The sequence below is a fragment of the Macaca fascicularis genome, chromosome 12, assembly GCF_037993035.2.
Source record: "Macaca fascicularis isolate 582-1 chromosome 12, T2T-MFA8v1.1".
In the NCBI taxonomy this organism is placed as follows: domain Eukaryota; kingdom Metazoa; phylum Chordata; class Mammalia; order Primates; family Cercopithecidae; genus Macaca; species Macaca fascicularis.
In genome coordinates, this window is record NC_088386.1 from 11850011 (window position 1) to 11870550 (window position 20540).

General features: G+C 35.6%; 1 protein-coding gene across 29 annotated transcripts in view; it reads right to left on the reverse strand.

Annotated features, from left to right (window-relative positions):
- The window catches only part of PTPN4 (protein tyrosine phosphatase non-receptor type 4), a 293063-nt gene that overhangs the window by 78050 nt on the left and 194473 nt on the right, over positions 1–20540 (reverse strand). For 23 of the 29 annotated variants that reach the window (XM_005572938.4, XM_074008833.1, XM_074008831.1 and 20 more), the window contains 2 exons: positions 19758–19845; positions 5355–5443 (listed from right to left, as the gene is read on the reverse strand). In XM_005572938.4, coding sequence (XP_005572995.1) covers positions 5355–5443; positions 19758–19845 — 177 coding nt within the window. Of the gene's footprint in view, positions 1–5354; positions 5444–19757; positions 19846–20540 lie in introns of those variants that run through there. The other 6 variants (XM_074008842.1, XM_074008843.1, XM_074008848.1 and 3 more) reach the window with 2 other exon arrangements.

Consider the following 20540-nt stretch of genomic DNA (forward strand, 5'->3'; position numbering starts at 1 on the left):
TTAGTTCTGCTCTGATCTTTATTGTTTTTTCTTCTACTAAATTTGGGGCTTGGTTTGTTCTGGCTTTTCAAGTTCCTTGAGATGCATCATTAAACTGCTTATTTGAGCTCTTTCTACTTTTTTGATGTAAGCATTTATTGCTATAAACAGCCCTCTTAGAAATGCTATTCCCGTACCTCATAGGTTCTAGTATGCTATGTTGCTGTTTTTGTTTCAATAAATTTTTTTATTTCTGTCTTAATTTCTTAATTGACCCAATGGTCTTTCAGGAGAGTGTTATTTAATTTCCATGTATTTGTACAGTTTCCAAAGTTCCTTGTAATTGATTTCTAGTTTTATTCCATTGTGGTCTGAGAAGATAATGGATATAATTAGTATTTAAAAATTTTTTGAGACTTGTTTTGTGGCCTAACATATGGTCTTTCCTGAAGAGTATTCCACGTGCTGGGGTGAAGAATACATATTCTGCAGCTGTTGGATAAAATGTTCTCTAAATGTTTATTAGGTTCCTTTGGTCTACAGTGTAGGTTAAGTCCAATGTTTGTTTTCTGTCTAGATGATCTGTCCAATGGTGAATCTGGTGTGCTGAAGTCCCCAACTACTATTGTATTGGAGTCTGTTTCTCTATCTTTAACAATATTTACTTCATATATCTGGGTGCTCCAGTGTTAGGTACGTATTTTCAATTGTTATATCCTTTTGCTGAATTGATCCCTTTATCATTTGATATTGACCTTGTCTCTTTTTATGGTTTTTTACAAAGTATATTTTGTCTAAAATAACTGCTTCCGTATGCTTTTAGTTTCCATTTACATGGGATTTTTCCTTTCCTTTACATTTAGTCTATTGTGCTTTTTTACAGGTGAAGCCGAGTTTCTTGTAGGTAGCATAGAATTGGGTCTTGATTTTTTACATCCATTCAGCCAGTGTCTAAGTTTTAATTGGAATTTAAACCATACACATTCAATGTTGTTAAGTGACATGTAAAGATTTATTCTTGTTATTCTGCTAATTATTTTCTGATTGTTTTGTACATCCTTTATTCTTTTCATCCTCTCTTGTTTCCCTTGATTATTTGGTGTGTCTGTGTTTTTTTTTTTTTTTTGGAGTAATAACCTTTGACTCCTTTCTTTTTCTCGTCTACTCTAGATGTATCTTATCTGCTCTGCCAGGGAATTTTATACTTTTGTGCATTTTCATGATAGTACATAGTATCCTTTCACTTTCAGATGTAGGGCTCCCTTAAGCATTTCTTATAGGATCCATCTAGTGGCAATGCATTCTCTTGATTTTTGCCTATCTGAGACAGACTTTATTTCTACTTCATTTTTGAAGGATAGATTTGCTTGGGTGATGTATCCTCAGTCAGCATTTTTATTGGTTTAGCTGCACTTTGAATATATCACCATATTCCCTCCTGGCCTGTAAGGTGTTTGATGAGGAATCTGCCATTGGTCTGATGGGGATTCCATTATGTGTGACTTGATCCTTTCCTCTTGCTATTTTTTGACTTCTGTCTTTGATTTTTAACAATTTGACTACAAAGTGCCTTGGAGGAGACCTTTTTGGGTTGAATGTCTATGGGGTTCTTTGAGCTTCTGGTATCTTAATGTCTCTACTTCTTGCAAGAGTTGGGAAGCTTTCAGCTAGTATTTTCCTAAATAGGTTTTTTTGTATGCCTTTGCCCAACTCTTCTGAAATTTTCAAAATTCAAATATTTGGCTGCTTTATAGTGTTCCATGTCATTCAGGCTTTTTTATCCTTTGAAAAAAATTACTAGGTTATTTCCAAAGACCTGTCTTCAAGTTCAGAAATTATTTTTACCACTTAATCTAGTCTATTGTTGATGCTTTCTACTGTATTTTTTACTTCATTCACTGAACTCAGTTCCAAGATCTGTTGGCTTTTTTTAAAAAATATATTTCAGCTGAATTTCTCATTCAGATTATGAATTGTTTTCTTGATATCTCTGTATTGTTAAGCTGTCTTATATCTCACTGCATTTTTAAAATATTATTTTATTTTTCAGGCATTTCATTATTTCTTCTGTCCTTACGTTGATATCTGCACATCTGGTGTAACAGGTGCTTCTTCTAATTTTATGAATTGGCTGTAATAGGAACAAACTTTTTCTTCTGATGTACCTATAGTGTTGGCTGGATTGGGTAGGGTGCTCTGGCTTTGGTTCTGGGTGGGTGAAGTAGCATAGTCTTCACATTATTTATTTGGCTCTAGTCAGTGTCAGAGGTGTCTGTGAGTTCCTCAGTGGCTTAGGGTGTAGAGGCTGTGGTGAAGCTGTATTGGGTATGGAAATGCCAAGTAGGCTGGTTCATGGGCACCAGCTGTGATGATGGCAGGCTGGACACGCCAGTTCTTGGGTCTCCAGGTGGTATGCATGGTGCCAGTATTATCAGTGGGCTACCCCTTGGGGTCCTGAGCTGTGCATGTGGGGGACAGTACTGGTAGAGGCAGGGTGGAGGGGCCCATCCCTGGGCCCCTGGGAAGTGCCCACAGGTGCCAGGGGCAGGCAAAGAAGGTCCATTATTGAGCCCCTGAAAGGTGTGTGTGTGTGTGTGTGTGTGTGTGTGTGTGTCAGTAGCTGTAGGTATGGCCAGCCAACGCCTAGACCCCAACAGCGCCTGGAGATGGTGGCCGAGGGTGAGGCAGCACTTCTATCGTCAGGCCCTTGGATGTTGTGTGAGGGCCCTCACAGTTGTACTAAGTGGGGTAGGTCAATCTCTAGGTTCCTGAATGACATATACAGATGCCAGCAGCTGAGATGGTCCTGTGTTCAGGCCCTTGATGTTGTCACTGGTGATGGCGGACAGGGCATGTAAATGTCCATGTCCCTGGAAGGTGTGCTCAGGTAGGCCAGTCCTTAGCCTCCCTGAAGGCACGTGCAGCTGTACACTGGTCCTGCTGCTGGACGATGAGTTGCTGTCAATGGTAATGTTCCTGTGCAGGCAACTCTGAGGCTATAATGAGCACATGCTTCATCTCTCTTTACGATGGGTACAGCCTCCCTGGCATACCGCACTGCCCATTTCCCAGGGTGAATGACAATGTAAGAGATACAGTTTTGAGGACCTAAGCTACATCCTGGGTGCAGTTAGTATTGCAACCTTGCAGCCCTCTGTGTGGACACGGAGGGTTGTCAGTGGGGTCTGGGAGATGTGGAAATGCAGGAGCTACTGGGCCTCACTGCAGGATGTATTCTGATGGGGGCTGAGCTCTCAAAATGGCACTGTGTTGCAACTGCCTGGGTCTTAGGGGGTGTGCAGAGGGAGTGTAAACTCCCTCTCTGAAACAATGCCATGGTGTGGACTTCAGGCAGCTCCCTATGCTAGTCTCACGGCCCATGAGGGCCAAGGGGCTCTCTCATGTAAGTAGGACTGCAGTAATCTTTGGTGCAAATGTGAACTATTGAGGATTTCTTGCTTACCTTTTTCCTGCAATGGGCAATTCCTCCTGGCTCTCAGGTGATCCTGGCTAGGCAGGCTACTTTGCTTCCCTCTCCTGTGTGTCAGAGGTTCCCTGTCACTTCCTTGCTGAATTCTTCTCTTCTCTTTTAAATGTCCTATTCATTGTGTGGTTATCTACTTGCTGATTTGGTCCTCTTTGTGGAAGACACCAGTGCCTCTGTGACTCTAGTCAGCCATTTTGAAGCTCCCTCCCTGCTTTCTTTTCTTTCTGTAGATCCAGATTCCTGTCTTATATTATTTTCCTTTTCTGTGAAGAACTTCTTTTAACATGTCTCACAAGGCAGGTCTACTGGCAACAAATTCCACCAATTTTTGTTTGTGTGTGTGAAAGTCTTTATTTCTCTTAAACTTCTGAAGGATAACTTTGCTATAGACTTCTGGGTTGGTGGGTTTTTTCCTTTCAACACTTTAACCAAAATATTTCACTCCAGTTTCTTCTTGCTTACATGGTTTCTGAAGAGAAATACAACATATTTTTTACCTTGTTCCTCTGGGTTAAATGTGCTTTTTATGCTTTGCTTTTTAAAAGATTTTCTGATTATCTGCAGCGTGACTATGATACGTGTAAGTGCGGGTTTTTGGTTTATTTAACCTGCTAGGTGTTCTCTGAACTTTCTGGATCTGCGATTTGGTGGCTGTCATGAATTTTGGGAAACTATCAGCCGTTATTTTTTCAGATATTTATTTCTTCTGTTTTCTCTCTTTATTCCCATCACGTCTTAAATACTGTTCTTTAGTTCCTTTTTCCCATCACTTTTCAGTTTTTGAAGTTTCTATTGACATATCTTCAAGATCACTCATTTTTTTCTCGTGTATAATCTACTGATAAGACCAAAGGCATTCTTTATTTCTGTTGCAATGCATTTGATTTCTAGCATTCCTGTTTAATTCTTTCTCATAAGGTTTCCTAAGGTTTCCATCTCTGTGCTTACATTTCCATCTGTTCTTGTACATTACACACTTTTTCCATATACTTTTCCCTTAGTATATTAATTACAGTTATTTTAAAGTTCTGGTATAATACTTCCAAAATTTCTTCCATATCTGGGTCTGGTTCTCTTCCTTGCTTTGTTTCTTCAAACTGTGTTTCCGCCTTTTTTTTTTTGCTAAATGCTGGATATGATATACTGGGTAAAAGAAATAAATATGCCTTTGGTGTGAAGTTTTATGTAGACCTGGCAAGGCATAAGGCTATGTTTAATGTTTGTGTAAACACTCTGTAGGTGTCAGAGGTTATAATTTTCTCCATCTTTGTTTTTCACATCCCTGCTGTCTTTGGGTTTCCCTAAGGGACTCCTAAATAATCTGAGCCTTACAGTTATTTCAGTTGTGATTCCCTGTTATTATTTATGAGCCATGTTGACGTGGCAGTAAGGTGTGGGATAGGGAGGAATCATTCTTTCATCCTGTAATTAGGTCTTTGTGGTTTAGTGGTCTGTGCCTCTTGGCTGTAATCTTCGGTGCTTCTCAGGTCAACCCCTCCTTAGGTGAGATAAGAAAGCAGGAGGGGTCTAAATTGGGTATTTCCATTCTCCCACTTTGGTTAAACTCTGATAAAACCCACATTGGTTAGATGCTGGTAAAATAGTTTGCCCTGGGGGCAAATCTTTGTTAAAAAGACTGGAAAACTCTGATCATCTTTAAAAAATTCCATACAAGAAAAATTCATAAGTAATAATTTTTAATAAGTAATTTTGAAATAAACTATTTTGGTGTCTTCCGGTAGGTTCTAACCAAGTGGGATAAAGTATAAAGTTTATCTCACAAGTAAAATGACAACATTAAAATAGTTCAACAGCCACTGTCTTTAGTATACATTATTATATTTGATAATACAGTGGTAAACATAAAAGTATCAATGGATGTTCTTACCATGGAAAGGTATTCATTCGTACCCTGTTCTTATAAATCAGAATTCCTCCTGACATCACTCCAATCATAATTTCATTGTTACTCTGATCCTTCAAAAAAATGAATAAAAACATGATAAATCTAAATTAATGGGCTTTGTTAGAGATATATTTTAAAAATAGGATTCTTTTTTTAAACTAAACATGGCATTTTCAAAGGTTGCAAAGAACTGAATACTAATTAGAAACTCAAATGGTAATTATTACAAAATAAAAATAAAGAACAAATTTTAAATCAAACTGAAATGTCTTACTAAAATTCTTTAATCTAAAGCAAAATGGATCTCAGGATTTCCCACAATTTATGACTAGAACTGACTCTTTGGAATAGGAACCTAGAATTCAGAAATCAGAAACCTTTGTCTTTGGTAGCATGATGACTTAGTATTCATTTTACCATTCCTAAAACTATTACAATCCATTTACTAAGTAACTGTGATGCTAACATCATAAACATGAATAAAACATGTAGGAATTCAGAGTTTGGTGAAAGGGAACCCAATAAAGCGATATTTACAACATATGAGAAGTCCTATAACTAATATGATACATTAGAAACATCATGAGAGTATACAATAGAGAATAATTCTTAGAGAGTTTAGAAGACCCCAGAGAAGAACATTTGAATTGTACCTTGAAGAATGAGTGAGAGTTTGCATACTAAATGACCCAATTTGAATAGCTAACCTACACTAATGAGAGAATGGGTAGAATAAAAATACATTTCTTAGATGCTAATTTACCTTGAAACCATTTTGCTTTATTTAAAAGATTCTACAAGTAACCTAATACAGAAGGCACACTTTTACCACCTACCATTCATTTAATGAGAAGACAGAACTTATTAAATAAAATATAAGCTAGATTTTAACATTGTCTTCCTAGAACAAATACTTTATAGTATCAATAACTTCTAATGAAATAAAATCTTATTAATCTGTTAGGTAAGATAATACATAAATGGTCAAATGCAACAGTGTATATTAATTTGTGTGGCTGCTTTTGACTTGCAATAATCAACATTATTTCAGTACACCATTATCAGAGTATTAAAAAGCATGTTTTAAAGGACATCAATTAGAAGTTTGGATCAAGATATAAGACTGAGCCTAAATGATGCAAGAGTAAATATATACTCCTACTAGCCTATCTGCTCCCAACCTCAAAAAACATTATAGAAGATATACATTAGGGAAGAAATACATAAAGCAAAAGAATCTGTAATATTTAAAAACAATCTATAACATATGAACATATGTTGTCAATGGACCAGACATCTTGAGGAATCCTTAAAGACATAAAGTGCTAAGACTAGATTTACTGAGAGGAAAAAAAAAATTCATAAAACCACAGCCCAAACTATGTACGAAAGTGACTGCTCTATGTGGAGGTAAAAACAGAAACGAAATTTTCAGGTACGAGTTCAGTTACCATAGATAAAAGAATTGAGAGGGGCCTGCAAATTACTGTCAGGATAATCAGGTAGGGAGCAGCTGTGGTAATTAACTCCTAACAGTCCCACAATCCCACTCCAACTGGATTCAACTATAGGAAATGAAAGTGCGAAGCCTGTCTAAAACAGCATTGTGGACAGTAGGTTCAAAAATTTAGAATTAAGGGTAATCCTCAGAAGGGATGAATAGAGAACCCCAAACTGAAAGAGGCAAACTATAGGCACACTGTAACTGGCTTTGTATTCCTTCCCACCTTAACCATCACGTAAGGCAGGCTAGAGTAAAGAGTAATAGCATTCGCAACCAAGTGAACCAGAAATCACAAATACAAAAGAGGGTACAGAACCAAAAAATCACCAAGTGTTTCTGGAAAGCTAATACCATTAGAGAGATATATACCAAACCCAATAAACAGAGAAGCCAATTAAGATACAATCGTAGTAGAAAAACAAGTTTAAGAAACAACATATTCAGAAATATGTAGGAACTCAAGTTTTAAATTATAGATATCTAGACTGAAGTGGTAGTTCCCAAGGCATTCCTAGAGGTGGGAAAGATAAATGAGAGAACAAGTATTATAGCCTTCATGGACACAAATGTTATTAACTCCAATGTCTAGAAAAATACACTTTGATCATCTTAATTTAAAATACCTTATTTTGCTTTTCTTCATATCACTTATTAATACTGTACTATAAATTTAATAAATAAATTATTCACTAGAACTATTTATTGGATTCTTAGGCATAGAAAAAAGTACCTTGTAGGCATAGAAAAAAGTACCTTGTACTCTTTTGTGGCATGAATGGTTCCCTATTATCGTCTGTATGAAAATATCTTAGCTGTTCAGCTTGGGATCCAAGGCCTTTATACAACCATTCCCATTTAATCTCTCCTCCTTAACTGGTAAAAATCTTCTACTCTAGCTAGGTCATTTTTATGACGTGTTTTGTGTGCCCACAACTCCGTGTTAAACCTGTTCTTGTATCTCTGTTCGTATCTTCCTGCCAAATCAAGCCAAACCAAACCAAAGTCTAGATTACATCCATCTTCTCAGTAAACACTTTATTAGCCCACATCTACATATTTCTCTCATATTTATCTGTTTCTTAAACCACATATCTGAAAGATCTAATTATTGTAGAGATAAGGGCTGATATTGTTCATAACAGTGTCTTTCCAACTACGTGTGGAAAAGGACCAGTTATGTTTTGTGTTTTTGTTGTTGAAGTTTCCAATCTGTCAGCTAATGATGCTTTTGCAAATCACACTAACATGCTTTATGTCAGACTGCTATAAAAGTAGCTAAATCTTACACTTAATTTCTGTATGTGTCTCTTCATGGTCCAACTACAGTTTACAGACTGGCAACAGTTTTTGGATCATACTTGGAACATCAATGAACAATTATATCATTTCACACTCCTCCAAAGAGCCTACTTCTCAAATACGTTATTTGATTTCTGATGGTAATTTTATGCTTACACTTAGCCAGTCATATTACTAGAGAATGTTTGATATATAATCAGATTATAAAGATTTGTGATGAGCTTTAACTATGTAGTTACCTTTGGAACTAAGATTAAATGATAATTAAAGGGGAGAATTTATAATATGCAGTGGCTATATGATTTGAAAATGTAAATTCAGAGCAACAATGAAAAAAGAAAAAGATTTTTCTTTTTCTACATTTTTAAATTTAAAATAAAATTTAAATTTATAATACAAATAAAATAAATTTAAAATACAAATTTTAAAAGTTAAAAATTTTCATTGTTCTAGTAATAACTGATATGGTAATTATAAGTACTATTTTTAATTACAGGATAGCATGAAGCAAATAAATAATTATAGGATATGTGAACTGTAGAATTCCTTGAGCTCTAAGTACCAAAACATTCTGTGTATCTCAATATAGATATAGAAACTAGTATAAATTCCCAACTCTGTTCACTTAAAAACCCTAGAAACAATCACCAACCCAGTAGGAATAAGCATCCTTAGCACCCACACTGAGATTTTTGAAATATCATTTTCCATTAAAAGGGCTTCTTGGAGAAATGGCTCATTTCATGTCTGTGGCAAAACATCTTAAAAATACTAGATAGCATAAAAGCTATCAAAGACTAGACCAAGATCACGTCAAAAGGACTTAGGAGGCTGGGTGCAGTGGCTCATGCCTGTAATCCCAGCACTTTGGGAGGCTGAGGCAGGCACTGAAGTCAGGAGTTTGAGACCAGCCTGGCCAACATGGTGAAACCCCGTCTCTATCAAAAACAAACAAACAAAAACAAAAATTAGCTGGGTGTGGTCGTGTGCACCTTAAGAGGCTGAGGTGGGAGAATCTCTTGAACCCAGGAGGCAGAGGTTGCAGTGAGCCGACATTGCCCCACTATACTTCAGCCTGGGTAACAGAGTAAGACCCTGTTTCAAAAACAAAAAAAAAAGACTTACGAGCCAAAAGAAGACCACCTCCACTGGTGACCAAAGATGGGCTAATTTGAGCTTCAATAAGGAGAATAATTATACTGTATTAAATCTTATCAGTAATATCTAATCTACCGCTTCATATTCATTATCTTGAAAACCAGGTAAATAAAGGAAAGAATCAAACATTCTTTTTCATGCATTTTCTATATGAACTATACCACTGGGTAACTGAACAGTAAAAGAAAAGGACCCCTTACAAAATCATTCCAGCAAATAAAAAACAAAAATATATTAGGATATCTCCATTTTGCAGCTTCCAATAAATTAATGGACCTAGGCATCCAGCACAAATGGCTGCTAGCACAGAATAAGAGCAAAACCCAGGCATTATGCACCGCCTGAAAAAAGAACATAAGAGATTAATCTTGAATCTGAACATGCTGCTAGATCAAGCTGCCAATCTGCAGGAGATAGAGAGGAGAGCAAATCATGTTGAATTACATTATGAATATGTGATCAAGTAAAATCCAGACTGTAAGAAACTACAGGTAAAATAATCCAGTGCTTTACAGGTAAATTCTAAGCACAACAGAAGCAGCAACAACCTGTAGATTAAAGAGAGAGATCTTAGTTACCGTGAGTCAAATAAAATACACCAAACAGCAAGATCAAGCTACAGTTTCTAGCGAGGCACACTTGGGTAATAAAAATTATTTAAAAAAAAAATACTATGTAGGAAGGAGCTCTTATTGGGAAAATGTTTCCGGAGTAGCTGGCAACATTCTACTACTTGAACTGGTGTTCATTCTACTACTTGAACTGATGTTTGCCTTACAGTAATTCAGTAAGATATACATACCTATCTGTGTTTTATTTTACAACCGTATGTTTAAAAAGAGCAGGAAAAAATGATATTTAAACTGAATATGAACAGATGTTCTAACATTTTCTGAACATACCCTAATTGTTCATTTCACTTTCTCTTGTGATGTGCCATCCCCTCCTTTATTTCTTGAGACAGAGTCTCGCTCTTGTTGCCCAGTCTGCAGTGCAGTGGTGTGATCTCGGCTCACTGTAACCTCCGCTCCCAGGTTCAAGCAATTCTCCTGCCTCAGCCTCCTGAGTAGCTGGGATTACAGGTGCCCACCATCACCCCCGGCTAATTTTTGTACTTTTAGAGATGGGGTTTTGCCATGTTGGCCAGGCTGGTCTCAAACTCCTGACCTCAGGTGATCCACCCACCTCCGCCTCCCAACATCCCCTCCTTTTTTTGGAGACTACTATACTATACACAAACTAATTACCTAGGGTACTTAAATATTCTGACCTCTCTATTATCACGTTAACAGTACAATAACCCAAACCCACTCAATGTTATGACGTACATAAGAACAACATTAATTTTAAGTAGTGGAGACAGCTGTTAATTTTCTTAATTACTTTTAATTATAAAACAATTTCAAAACAATATATAACAATTTCAAATATCAAATAAGAAGTCAAAGACTCCCCCTGTCACCTTCCCTGCTTCCCTCTCTCATTCCCAGAGATAACCACTATTAACACTTTGGTGTATATTTTCCTATATCTTTACACAACTTTTTCTAACACATCTATAAATACTTTAAAGAATGGAGTTTCGGTAATGGAAGTGAGCAAAGATTATATTCATATTAATATTTGCCCCCCCAAAAGATTTGTACAAATTTATATTTCAACAATGTATTAGAGTGTCCACTTTACCATACTCAAGACAAAAAATGGATATTTTTAATCCTTTGAACTTTTGCTAATCCGATAAAATTGGTATCTCCTGGTTTTCATTATTAGCAACAAGTACGTAATATTGGTCACCTATATTTCTCCTGTGAAATGTTTATTATATCTGTATGCCATATGTTTCTACTTACAAGTTTAAAAAAATTATTCCTTTGGGGAACTCTTTATAAAAAATGAATATTAAAAAATTTTCTGTAACGTATGTTGAAATTATTTTCTTTTATCCTGTAGCAGTATGTTCTTTTCCAATATATCATTTGCTTAAAATTTTCATGCCTATTTTTAATGTAGTTAGGCATAAAGGCTTATACATTCATTAATGATGAAAAAAATGTTTGTATGCTTTCCATAGGCCTAATGGAGTATGAGAATGCAAACAAATTATTCAGTGAAAATGAAAACAATTAGTGACCTATTTATGCTTTCACAAAGATGCTTGATATAGAAAGACAGTTGACTAAAAATAAAATGATGCTATGTCACAATGAGTGAAAGCACACATCAGAATTATGGAAAACCACTATGTGATTTGAGTACAGTAGAGTGATATGGATAAAGTCATATGTATAGCTCCAATCTCAGAAGAGTTCCTTTCTCTGTGCCAAGAGATTACATTTGTAAATTATTTGATCATTTTAATGGATCTGTCAAAAAGTCTTCAAATACATTCAGGTTAAAAACGAGGTTTTGGAAAGAAGTTATGAATTGGCTCTTAATACAGAAATAGCGATTATATGTCCCTGTTACTTAACTTTTCCGTGTCTCATTTTCCTCATCTGTATAGTGGAGATAATAATACTCCTATCTCACAAGGCTGTTGTAAGGATTAAATGGGATTAATATACATAAAGCCCTAAGAAGTATGGCTGGGACGTAGTAAATGCTATATAGGTGTTTCCTGTTATTATCATCTGTGTCCTGCAGAGCAAAAGCCCTCAAAATTACTGTTCTCAGTTTTGGGTATTCTCTCATCACTCTTTGGCCATCACTGCACCTCCAAAACTGCTCCTGAAAAGTCACCAGTGACCTTCACTTTTCTAATCCAGTTCTCTGTCCTCATTTTATTTGACCTAACAGCATCATCCAACAAAGCTGACTGCTCCTGATTTACTTGGCTTCAGAGACACATATTTGTGTCTTTGATAGAAAGAAAGGCTCTCCTTTCTGAATGGCTGCTCCTTCTTGGTCTCCTTTCCTGGTTCTTCTTCATCTCTTCAAATTCTAAACATTGAAGTGTTCCAACTTTGAGGACCTATTCTCTTCAATACCTACTAAATTTACTCCCTCAGCGCTCTCATCTCATGATTTTAACTATTAACTATAAGCTAACAATTCCCAAATGTATTATTTCTAGTCCAGATTTTCCTCTCATCTCAGGACTTTAACTATTAACTATAAGCTAACAATTCCCAAATGTATTATTTCTAGTCCAGACTTTTCCTCTCACCTCCAGGTCCATAAATTGAAATGCCTAGCCCTCTTTCATGATGATTTACATCTCTTCAAATTTAATATATCCCAAGATAAATTCTTGACTTACACTCCTACTAAATCTGCTTCTCCCAGGTCTTTCCCAACTTAGTAAAAGTTCAGGCCAAAAGCTTTGAAATAATTACCAAATCCTTTTTTTCTCACACCCATAGCCAGTACACATCAGTAAAAGCTGTCACTTCCATATTCAAAATATATTCAAAATCTGATTACTGTCCACCACCCCAATACTATAAGAACCATTACCTTTCCCCTGGATCACTAACAGTCTCTTCCCTTAGTATCTTATAGTATACTCTCAAAACAAAAGTCATTGTTATATTTTAAAAACATAAATCACAACAAGTCTTTTATTGCTTCAAAACTCTCTAATGGTTTTGATTATAATTAAAAGCCAAAGTCCTTAAAATGTTTTATAAAGATGTGGTGGCTCATGTCTGCAGTCCCAGCACTTTGGGAGGCCAAGGCAGGTAGGATTGCTTGAACTGAGAAGGTTGAGACCAGCCTGAGCAACAGAGCAAGACTCCATCTCCACTTAAAAAAAAAAAAAAAAATTCAGCCAGCATGGTGACACGTGCCTGTGGTCCCAGCTACGTGGAAGGCTGAGGTGGGTGGGTCACTTGAGCCCGAGACCAAGGCTGCAGTGAGCTGAGATGGCACCAATGCACTCCAACCTGAATGACAGAGCAAGACTCTGCCAAGAAAGAAAGAAAGAAAGAAAGAAGAAAGAGAGAGAGAGAGAGAGAAAGAAAGAGGCTTATAAGTTCTTGTCTGCTTAGATCTCGTCTCCTAATACTCTCCTCTCCTTGCTCGCACTACACAAGCCATACTAAGCTCTTAGCTATTATTGGAACTGCTATATATACTATTTCACTGCTCTTTCCTCTGCTTAGAATAATCTCCTCCCAGATGTTTACATGGCTCTTTCAGATCTGTTTACCTTCTCAGTGAGACCTTCCCTGATACCTCATTTGTTTAATTCCCCTTTCTCAGCTTAACTTTTCTTCATAGCGTCTAGCAATTTCTGACATATTACCTACTTAATTTTTTAAAAGAACTGAAGTACTATATAGTAAAATGCACAATTCTTAAATGTACAACTCAAAATTTTACACACATACATACATGTTCTTATTTACACTCCAACATAACCATCACAAACTAATATATAGAACATTTTGAAAAACCCAGAAAGCTCCCTCATGAGTCTCCCAGTTAATAAATATTCCTCCAGAATTGACTGCTATTCTGACTTCTATCAATAAAGATTGGTATTTTGCCAGTTACTGAACCTCAATGGAATCAAATAGTACATACTCTGATATACCCATAATTGTTCATTTAGAGTTTTGTTTCTTGCCCCCCAGAATGCAAGCTTTGGGAGGGTTGAATTTTATCTACTTTACTCACTGCTATATCTGCGATGTCTATAAATGAGACCATATTACTGCATGCAGCCAGAATCGAAGTCTATGGACCCTACTCAACCCAAACCATAGATAAATTTTCAGGAAAAAGTCCTCCCCTACAAAAGCAAATTCAAATATAAGAAGCAGCAACTATTGCATCAGATGCACAGATACAATGTAAGCACACAGGAAACATGAAATAGCAAGAAAATATGGCATCTCCAAAGGAATACAATAATTCTCCAGCAATAGATCTTAATCAAAAAGAAAATTTCAAAATCCCAGCATGAAATAAAGAATTCAAATTATTAACTTTAAAGCTCAGTGAGACACAAGAGAATTCTGAAAAACAATACAAATAAGTCAGGAAAGCTATTCACGGTATGAATGAGAAATTTACCAAAGAGATACTTTTTTAAAGAACCTAATAAAAATTCTGAAGCTGGTTCATGCTTGTAATCCCAGCTCTTTGGGAGGCCAAGGTGGGTGGATCACCTGAGGTCAGGAGTTCGAGACCAGCCTGTCCAACGTGGTGAAACCCCCTCTCTACTAAAAATGCAAAAATTAGCCAGGCATGGTGGCGTGTGCCAGTAATCCCAGCTACTTGGGAGGCTGAGGCACGAGAATCGCTTGAATCTGGGAGGTGGAGGTAGCAGTGAACTGAGATCACACCACTGCACTCCAAGCTGGGCAACAGAGCAAGACTCTGTCTCAAAAAAAAAAAAAAAAAAAAAAAAAAAAAAATCTGAAACTGGAGAATTCACTTAAAAGAATTCAAACTACATTTGAAAACTTCAACAACAGACTACATCAGTCCGAAGAATGAATCTTGGAACTTAAAGACAAGTCTTTCGGAATAATCCAGTCAAACAAAAATAAAGAAAAGAGATGAAAAAAGAATGAGCAAAACCTTCCTGAAATTTGAGGCAAGATAAGGTGACCAAATTTACATATTATTTGTATCTCCAAGGGCAAAGAAACAAAGAAAGGTTTAGACATTCAGATACAGGAAGCTCAATGATCTCCAAGCAGATATAACGTAAAGAGGTGTTCTCCATGGCACCATTATAATCAGACTGTCTAAAGTCAAACTTCAGGAGCAAATCTTAAAAGTAGCAAAAGTGTCTCATCACCTACAAAGAAAACCCCACCAGTCTAACAGTGAATTTCTCAGCAGAAACTTTACAGGCCAGAAGACAATGGAATGATATATTGAAAGTGCTGAAAGAAAAAACCTGCCACTCAAGAATATGATATCTATCAAAATTATCACTTATAAATGAAAGGGAAATGAAATCATTCACAGACAAATAAATCCTGTGGGAATTCTATACCACTAGATCGGTTCTACAAGATATGCTCAAGGGAGTCCTAAACCTGGAAGTGAAATGATGATATTTACCATCATGAAAACACACAAAAGTATAAAACTTAATGGGTAAAGAAATATAAAGGAGGAAGAGAAAGGACTCAAACAGTATCACTACAGAAACCCATCAAAACAACAAACTATAAGAGAAAAAGAAAGAAACACAGAATACATAGAATAATCAGAAAACAATTAACCATATGAAAAGAACAAAACCTCATATACCAACAACTTTGAATGTAAATAGATCAAATTCTCCTCTTAAAAGATACAAAATGGCTGAATGGATTAAAATACATAATATAACTATATGTTGCTTAAAAGAAACTCAGTTTTTCATTAAAAACATATATAGACTGAAAATAGAGGGATGGAAAAAAATACTCCACACAAACGAAAACCAAAAGTTAGGAGTACCCAAACTTATATCAGATAAAACAGATTTTAATTATTTCAAGAACAGTTAAAAAAAAAAAAAAGACAAAGAAGGTCATTATATAATGATAAAGAGATCAACCCAGTAAGAGGACATAACTATTCCAAATATATATGCACCAAACATTGGAGTACCCAGATTCATAAAACAAATATTACTAGATCTAAAGAGAGATACAGACTGTAATACAATAATAGTGGGGGACTAACACCTCACTCTCAGCATGAGACAGATCTAGAAAGAAAATAAAGAAACATTGGACTTAAACTGAACATTAGATCAAATGGACCAAACAGACACTTAGAGAACATTCTACTGAACAATGCAGAATATGCATTATTTTCATAAGCACATGGAACATCTTCCAAGACAGGCCATATGTTTGGTCACAAAACAAGTCTCAACAAATCAGTTAAACAATATGCTTCTAAATGACCATTGGGTCAATTAAGAAATTAAGATGGAAATAAAAAAATTCTTTGAAATAAATGAAAATGGAAATACAACATACCAAAACCTGTGGGATACAACAAAGGCCCTGATAAGAGGGAAGTTTACAGCAATAAATACCTACACAAAAAAAGGAGAAAGACTACAAGTTAACAGTCTAACAATGCATCTCAAAAACCTGGAATAGCAAGAACAAAACAAACCTAAAATTAGTAGAACAGAAATAACAAAGATCAGAGCAGAAATAAATGAAACAGTGACCATAAAAATTATGAAGGATAAATGAAACAAAAAGTTGGTTCTTCAAAATGACAAACAAAATTAATAAACTGCTAGACTAACCAAGAAGACAGAATATCCAAATAAGTAAAATCAGAAATGAAAAGGAGACATTGCAACTGATACTACAGAAATAGAAAAGATCATCAGAGACTATTATGAACAACTACAAGCTGGGAAACCCAGAGGAAATGAATTCATGAAAACATATAAACTACCAAGACTGAATCAAGAAGAAATAGAAAACCTGAAGAGACCAATAATGTGTAGTGAGATTGAAATCAGTAAAGAAGGTCTCCCAACACAGAAACGCCCAGGAACAAATGGATTCAAAGTTGAATTTTACCAAACATACAAAGAAGTAATAACAGTCCTGAAACAATTCCAAAAAAAAATTGAAGAGGAGGGAATTCTCCTAACTCATTCTATAAGGTCAGCATTAGTATCATACCAAAACCAGGCAAGGATGCAAAAACTAGAAAAAAGAAAACTACAGGCCAATATCCCTGATGAACAAAGACACCAACATCTTCAACAAAGTACTAGCAAACCAAATCCAACAGCATGTTAGAAAGATAATACACCACAGATACAATACATTATATCAGGAATGTAAGGATGATTCAACACACACAAATCAGTAAACATGATATATCACAAGAAGATAATGAAGAATAAAAACCATATGACCATCTCAAAAGACATTGTAAAAGCATTTGAAAAACTTCAACATCTCAACAAATGCACAGAAGGAACATACCTCAAAATAATAAAAGCCATATACGACAAACCCAAAATCAACATTATACTGAATTTCAACAGAAAAGTTGAAATTGTTCCCCCTAAGAACTAGAAAAAGAGAAGGATGCCCACTTTCACACTCTTACTCAACATACTACTGGAAGTCCTAGCCAGAGCACCCAGGCAAGAGAAAGAAGGAAAAGGTATTCAAATTGGGAAAGAGGAAGTCAAATGACCTCTTTTTGCTGATGATATGATCTTGTATCTAAAAAACCTAAAGACTCCACCAAAAATGCTTAGATTTCATAAATAAATTCAGTAAAAATCAACACATAAAAACCAGCAGCACTTCTATATATCAATAATGATCTAGTTGAGAAAGAAATCAAGAAGGCAATCCCATTTACAATAGCTACAAAAAATACCTAGGAATAAATTTAACCAAGAAGGTGAATGATCTCTACAAGGAAAACTACAAAACACTGATGAAAAATTTAAGATGACACAAACAAAAAAATCCCATGCTCTTGGATCTGAAGAACTAATATTGTTAAAATGACCATATTGCCAGAGTACTCTACAGATCCAGTGCAATCCCCATCAAAATACCAACATCATTCTTCATAGAATTTGAAAAAAAAATCCTAAAATTCATCTAAAACCAAAAAAAGAGCCCAAATAACCAAAGCAATCCAGAGCAAAAACAACAAAGCATCAAATTACCTGACGTCAAAATGTATTACAAGGCTACAGTAACCGAAACTGCATGGTACTGATGTAAAAACATACACACAGACCAATAGGACAGACTAGAGAACCCAGAAACAAAGCCAAATATTTACAGCTAACTGATCTTCAACAAAGTCAACAAGAACTTACAAAGCCAAATATTTACAGCCAATTGATCTTCAACAAAGTCAACAAGAACTTACACTGGGGAAAGGACATCCTCTTCAATAAATGGTTCTGAGAAAATCGGATAGCCACATACAGAATAAGGAAACTGGACACCTAGCTCTTACCACATGCAAAAATCAACTCAAGACCATTAAAGACATACATGTAACACCCAAAACTATAATATTACTACAAGAAAGGACAGGATCTTGCTGTCACCCAGGCTGGAGTGAAGTGGCATGATCATAGCTTACAGAAGGCTTAGACTCCTGGGCTCAGCTGATCCTCCTGCCTCAACTCCTGAGTAGCTGCAACTACAGGCATGCACCACCATGACCAGCTTATTTTTTAAATGTGTAGAGCTGAGATCTCATTATGTTTCCCAGGCTGGTCTTGAACACCTGGGCTCACGCAATCCTCCTGCCTTGCTGTCCCAAGGTGTTGGGATTACAGGCGCGATACATTATGCCCAGCCCCTTTTTATTTTTGACCATAGTTTAATTCACATATTTAAAGTTCCATCTGTTTTAAACTTTATTATTTAAAAAAAAAAAAACTAGTGACACAAACACTGACCAGTACATTACATTTTTAAGAATCATGTTCAAAAGATATAGGCCCTAAATAAGGAAGGAAAGTAAAGGGGCATATTTTAAAGAAAGCAGAAAGTTGAACTTAAAATAAAAGTTGAAGGAAAAAAAAAAAAAGCTGAAAGTTTCTAAGAGACACATTTTAAATGGAGTCAGACAAAAAGATTTCCAAGTAAAACTCAGAATTACAAGATAAAATCATTTGAGTAAAGCAACTCATCTGGTCTTTTAAAGGAAAGCTTGACATAAGCTTTGTGAAACATAAGAAATGATGTTCCTCTCCCAGAATATGGTCAGGAAAGGTCCTAAAGGATAAAACCATTACATGAAGTAGAACTTTGAGTACTTAAACAACTATCTCTGTACCTGTGAGTGTCTGCGTATTAAAATGATTGAAAATAATTATCTAAGAAAAATATTGGCTCTGAATTCCCTTTCAGGCTGATACTCTTTTTAGGCTCAACTACTCATTCCCAAGAGAAGATAAACACTATCCACAACTCAACTGATGATTATAATTCCACTTTTCACTGAGTATAGAATAGCTGTACTCCAAGTACTTTTGATAAAGAACTCAAGAAAAACATGAGGAAACACACAAATACAGGATAAACACTCACAAATATGCTTATGCCAGGAGGTTACCAGTTTTTCAAAGGCAGCAGGCCTCAGTGATGTGAGAATATTTTTAATGATCATTATTATAAAAGTATACAAAAGCCACTTTTCCTATAGCTTAAGAATTATATTTTAAAATAAATATTCTAAAGGTACTATATCTTATGGTCTGTAAAAATTATCTTTACATATAAAACACTACCTTGAAGAATAATAACATGAAGAATCCATATTAACCATCCTTTGCATTCAGGAATTGAATCTTAAGTTATTGTGAAAATACTTAAATTCAGAGGAAATTTTCAGTGCAGCTATGTCAGCAGCAATCATAACTTATTCCACTTGTTAACTAATCTTAAAAAATGTTATACTGAGTAATGGAGCCTAACTCAACAACATTGAAGTAAGTTTTCTTCACTTACCCTTGCATAGTGGAATTCAACTCCATAGAGTTCTAAGGTACGTGCTGTGTTTAGGTAATTAAATTCTGCTTCTGCAGGAGATAAGCCTCTATAAAGACATCAAGTTAAAAATTGGATCAATCAATCAAATACAGCTAAATTAGAAAAAGGCTATTTATCTGAAAAAACTGAGCAGTCTTAAATCTACAAAACGCCATGCAGGACTACTCCTCTAACTTACCTGGAGGGCACATTTTCAGTAACCCAAATTATTATTTTCCAGAATACTTTCTTATTTTCTAGAAATACAAGAATACACCAAGTTTTTAAAGCTCCTTGCTATTCATATGGGTGACTGTAACAAAGCCCCTCACTTTTAGATATAACTTAAAAGCAGTATTTCTCAAAATTTGGTTCATACACAATATCTGCATTTAAATCACACAGGGTATCTCTGAAACTTGCAGATTCTAAGCCAACCTCCAGGGCAGTGCTTCCCAGAGTGTGGTGCACAATCAGAGGCTGATTCACAGTATGGAACCTGAGTGTTGGAGGCTTGTATAGCAATCTGGCAGGGTAATATCTGTTAAATCTAACAGTAAAAAACAAAACAAAAACACAAACAAACGAGGACTTGTATTTTTTACATCTTTGCTTTCTCCACTTTACTTTTCTAGTAATTAATTTTTATTATATTTTACAAAACATAAATAATACAATAATGACAGCTGGAGGGAAGAAATCATCTTTCATCACAGATGGTTTAAGAAGACTATTCTGTAGAGTCTGATTTTGAAAGGATGA